The sequence below is a fragment of the Ceratina calcarata genome, unplaced genomic scaffold, assembly GCF_001652005.2.
Source record: "Ceratina calcarata isolate Rehan_Ccalc_2016 unplaced genomic scaffold, ASM165200v1 scaffold171.2, whole genome shotgun sequence".
Taxonomy (NCBI): domain Eukaryota; kingdom Metazoa; phylum Arthropoda; class Insecta; order Hymenoptera; family Apidae; genus Ceratina; species Ceratina calcarata.
In genome coordinates, this window is record NW_017138460.1 from 1,325 (window position 1) to 6,726 (window position 5,402).

At 38.9% G+C, this 5,402-nt stretch overlaps 1 protein-coding gene across 1 annotated transcript; it reads left to right on the plus strand.

The window, feature by feature from the left end:
- Nucleotides 1-546: 546 nt before the first annotated feature.
- Nucleotides 547-4,627, plus strand: LOC108632782 (ankyrin-3-like). The gene is made up of 2 exons (XM_018037577.2): nucleotides 547-1,186; nucleotides 1,300-4,627. The coding sequence occupies exon 2, from the start codon at nucleotides 1,501-1,503 to the stop codon at nucleotides 4,603-4,605; it is 3,105 nt and encodes a 1,034-aa protein (XP_017893066.1). The 5' UTR covers nucleotides 547-1,186; nucleotides 1,300-1,500; the 3' UTR covers nucleotides 4,606-4,627.
- The last annotated feature ends 775 nt before the right edge of the window (nucleotides 4,628-5,402 follow it).

Here is a 5,402-nt window from a genome sequence, read left to right on the forward strand (position 1 = left end):
ACACACCTTATGTTTTTACATCATGAGGTCTCTTATTATCTCTTTCTTTCTATTCAGGATATGGTTTCCGGGCAACCTCCCCTACTCTATCTATACAATAATTCTATGTATAGATAGAGTAATTCTATGATTAGTTCACGCTGTGTATTATTATATACGTTTGAGAATGCGCCGATTTATTTAACAAGAAAGCCAAAAAGTGACAATGGAGGCCCAAATGAAAAGAAAGCAGGCCAAACTCCACAAAAATTAATTCAAGTTGTAATATAATTATAAATATTTATATAAAATAAAAATGTATACGATTTTAAATCACACTAGTCTATCTTGATTGTTATTTTCCTATTACCACGCCTTATATTTTTAATATAATTTCCAACGACGCGAAGAAATGCAAACTATTGGTCTTGCGTCCTGTCTTACATTTTTACAGCAACTTATAAATACATGCGATGATCCGAAGATGACGTTTATTTAAAATTATTAATAAAATTTATTATATAAGATTATTTTTTCATACTAATTATTCAACTTTCATTATTGTTATTATATAAAGTACATACAGTTATCTTGTTAAATTCATTGAAATGTTTATGGCTGTTAAAAAAAAATTATATATGCACGTGCAATCGCTGAGCGTGACTCGTTTGCAGCCCTTTACGCGAAAACGAAGGAGCTGAGGCGAAAGCGTTTGCTGGTCATCGAAGGATCCACGAGACACGAGCATTTAAAGGGCAGGTTTGCAGTTTGGGTCTTGCCGTTTACCTGATACACGTATACGGAAAAATTACGCGTGTAGTGGTACGCTGTTCAAACTACGCGCGCGGCTAGGTTCAAAGCTTAAAGCTAAGACATAACAGCATTCTAGACTGGGTCTACGCTATGGGCGAAAAAATCCGCAAATTTTACATCAAGACTTTTAGTTCCACTTTTCTTCACCGTACGCGCTGCGATCGAAATTCCGCAAATCTTACATCACTGCGTGTGGCGACGAAGTGGCTACTTCCATAATTACAACTGTACGCATTCCGCACTACAAACTATAAGTATTTATTCTATGATTTATTCTTTCCATCTTCCATCCGTTCTATTCGTTCGGCGTTAACCCTCCATGCGTCGTGTCCAGTCGTGTCCATTGTGTAACCTAACGAACGTCAGTACATAACTGCAGCTACGATAAAATTTAGTAAGTAAAGCCATATTGCTAATAATTTAACAAACACTTAAATATTTTTAAAATTAATAGTAAGATATAGGATATAAAAGGAACAGAGAGAAATAACGTAGTTGAACTTTTAGGTCATTGAGACTCGAGAGAAGCTGATCGACGTATTCCGTCTTATCATTATCAATTAATTTTAATGAATAACTAAACCAAGGCTTATATATATATATCGGCAGTCTATAAGGGAGATATTGCCTAGACTTGAAGAGGCGATCTGAGCAGGAAATTTTTAAACAGTGATTTAATTAATAACAATTCCCCACGGACCGGACGATATGGAGGAACTGGTTATGAGCAAATATGCGATTTACAGAACTCAAAAGCCTACGAACACACCGCTCCACATTGCTGTGTTGAATTGCTCCATAAAAACAGTAAAAAGACTCATTCACAGCGGTGCTCACGTGAATGCCAAAAATGCAGATGGCTCTACTGCACTGCATTTAGCTATTCTGCAGAGAAACAAAAATATTGTACAAATCCTCCTAAAACATGGTGCCAATGTCAGTTTGAAAACTAAAAAGGGCGAGGTACCGCTTCATTTTGCTGCGCGAGAAGGACAAGAAGAAATTTGCTGGTTGTTAATCAAAGAAGGAGCTGACGTGGATGCCGAAGACGAACGTGGAAAAACAGCACTGCATCTGGCCATTACGGAGGGACACAAAGATATTGTACAAATCCTCGTAGATCAGGGTGCCGATGTCAACTTCGGAACTAAAAGGGGAGAGATACCGCTTCATTTGGCTGCGCGACTAGGACTAGAAGAAATTTGCAGCTTCCTAATCGAGAGAGGAGCTGACGTGAATGCCGAGAACAGATACGGATTAACAGCGGTATTTGAAGCCATTATGAAGAAACACAAACGTATCGTACAAATCCTCGTAGACCAGGGGGCCGATCTCAACTTGAAATCTCGAATTCCCGAGACTCTGCTTCAGTCGATTATAAAAGATGAACTAGAAGTTTGGACGTATCCACACACTGGATGCTCTAACTCGTTTGGCTTAACCGAAGACGGAATCACAGCGCTGCAACTAGCTATTCCGATGGAACACAAAGATACTAAAGAAATCCACTTAGACCATGGTGGCGATGTCAACTTGGGAACTAAAAAGGGTGAAACACCGCTTCATTTTGCTGCGCGACTAGGACTAGAAGAAATTTGTAGGTTGTTAATCAAAAGAGAATCTGACGTGAATGCCGGAGACTTATATCGATCAACGCCGCTGCACCAAGCCATTCAGAAGAGACACAAAGATATCGCACAAATCCTCGTTGATCAGGATGCCGATGTCAACTTAAAAACTAGAATTTGCGAGACTGTGCTTCAGTCGATTATAAAAGATAAAATAGAAGTATGGAAGTATCCTGGATGCTCTACCGTGTTTGGCTTAACCGAAAACGGAATCACAGCGCTGCAACTAGCTATTCCGATGGAACACAAAGATATTGCAGAAATCCACTTAGACCATGGTGGCGATGTCAATTTGGGAACTAAAAAGGGCGAAACAACGCTTCATATTGCTGCGCGAGTAGGACTAGAAAAATTTTGCAGGTTGCTACTCGAGAGAGGAGCTGACGTGAATGCCAAAGACGAAAGTGGAAAAACGGCACTGCACGTAGCCATTATGGAGGGACACAAAGATATCGTAAAATTCCTCGTAGATCAGGGTGCCAATGTCAACTTGAAAACGAAAAGAGGGGAGACACCGCTTCATGTTGCTGCGCGGTTAGGACTAGAAGAAATTTGCCGGTTGTTAATCAAAAGAGGAGCTGACGTGAATGCCGGAGACTCATATCGATCAACGACACTGCACCAAGCCATTCAAAACAGACACAAAGATATCGCACAAATCCTCGTAGATCAGGATGCCGATGTCAACTTGAAAACTAAAAGAGGCGAGACACCGCTTCATTTTGCTGCGCGATTAGGACTAGAAGAAATTTGCCGGTTGTTAATCGAAAGAGGAGCTGACGTGAATGCCGAAGACTTATATCGATCAACGACGCTGCACCAAGCCATTCAGAAGAGACACAAAGATATCGCACAAATCCTCGTAGATCAGGGTGCCGATGTCAATTTGAAAACTAAATCTGGCCGGACACCGCTTCATTTTGCTGTGAAAGTAGGACTAGGAGAACTTTGCAGGCTACTAATCGAGAGAGGAGCTGACGTGAATGCCAAAGACGAAAGTGGGAAAACGGCACTGCATCTAGCCATTCAGGGGAGACACAAAGATATCGTACAAATCCTCGTAGATCAGGGTGCCAATGTCAATTTGAAAATTGAAAGGGGCGAGACACTGCTTCATTTTGCTGCTCGACTAGGAATAAGAGAAATTTGCAGGTTGTTAATCAAAGGAGGAACTGACGTGGGTGCCGAAGACAAAAGTGGAAAAACGGCACTGCACGTAGCCATTATGGAGGGACACAGAGATATCGTACAATTCCTCGTAGATCAGGGCGCCGATGTCAATTTGAAAACTAAAAGAGGCGAGACTCCGCTCCATTTTGCTGTGCGAGGTGAACAAGAAGAAATTTGCAGGATGCTAATCAAAGAAGATGCTGACGTAAATGACAAAGATGTAAGTGGATGCACAGCGTTACATTTTGCCGCTGAATGTGGTCAAATGCGTATCATGCAGATACTCCTGTATTCGGGCGTCGACATTAATTCCATAAATAAAACTGGTAATACTGCACTTCATCTTGCATCTCGCGCCAATCAGTACGAAGCCGTTCTGACTCTTATAGAAAATGGTTCTAACGTGAACATGGTTAATAAATACCATAAAACAGCGTTAGAATTATACTACTCTAAGTATGGATTTATGAGTCACTATAAGTGTACTAATATCCAACAGCAACTATTAAAAATGCAGATTGCTAGGTTGAACGTGAATAACGGAAATATGGAGAATCTTAGTATCACTACGGATATAAACGGGCAATCTCAGTTTGAAAAGAAATGTATTGAAGAGATAAAGAGAATGAAAAACACGAAAATTAACAATACTATCGTGACATTCCACGATATCCTAATAAAACGCATAGACCAAATAGCATTATATGCAAGAAATAAAAATGTTGTTCAGGGTTTGAAACGGAGCAATTACCAGACAGAATTTCCTATGTACAAAGACGTAATAAAACATCGTTTCAACAGAGGTATGTTCCGAAAGAAGTCGTTAGACGAGAGCGTTAGATTGTTCCGCCGTTACATCAATAGAGATTGTGATTTACTTTGTATTCAAGGAATATTAAGCTACCTTAGTAACACGGATTTAATGAATTTGAGAAATGCTTGTAAAAACGTACGTAACAAAATGGGAAACACTGTAAATTGTGTAAATACTTGTTCGTTAACATTTTTACACTAATAAATAGTCATTTTGCGCTTTATTTACGATATGTTTTATTTTCCTTTTTCATCCTCTAGCTTCATTTCGCAATTGTTCTCCGTCTCAATTTTCCATGGTATGAATTGTTTCTACTGATTGAGAATATTTTGTTTTATCAACTGTCTTTCTTTCATCTTCTAACGTATCTTCTTGTCATCTTGCCTGGAATGATATTATTGCGCTTGCCTTTGGAATTATGTCGCACGTTTAGCGCTTGATTCTTCGGAAATAATGATTGCATCAAACTCAAATGCTTTCGTGTCAGATTAGGCAGTCTATCGGAGGTATAAATTCTTTCCAAGTTGTATTATCAGTTACGAAGTCAATTCAATGAGGGTAATAGACCGGGCGCTCGTAACACAAAAAATGGAACAGTTTTTTACAGTCTGCCATTGATAGGGGAAATATTTACAGTCACAAGCTGTAGATAGATGTACTTAAAAATCTTCGTTGCGTGTTAATGCATACTTCAACATTAACTTTAGTTAGGAAAAAAAAGTAGTTTTTTGAAACAACTTTTTACAGTCTGCCATTTATTTGAACACAAGGCAAAATTGCGCAATACACTAAAAGTTTATTGGCAGACGGTTTTCTCCAGTACAAGAATAAAGCATACTTATGTTAGTTAGCAATTAAATCGTGTAACTAAGAACAATTTTTTACAGTCTGCCAAGCACAAGTTAGGCTAATGTTAGCTTAAAGTTGATGAAATTTCACAAGGCAGACTGTTTCCAGATATATAAATGTTTCAGACGCACTAGTGTATTAACACATTT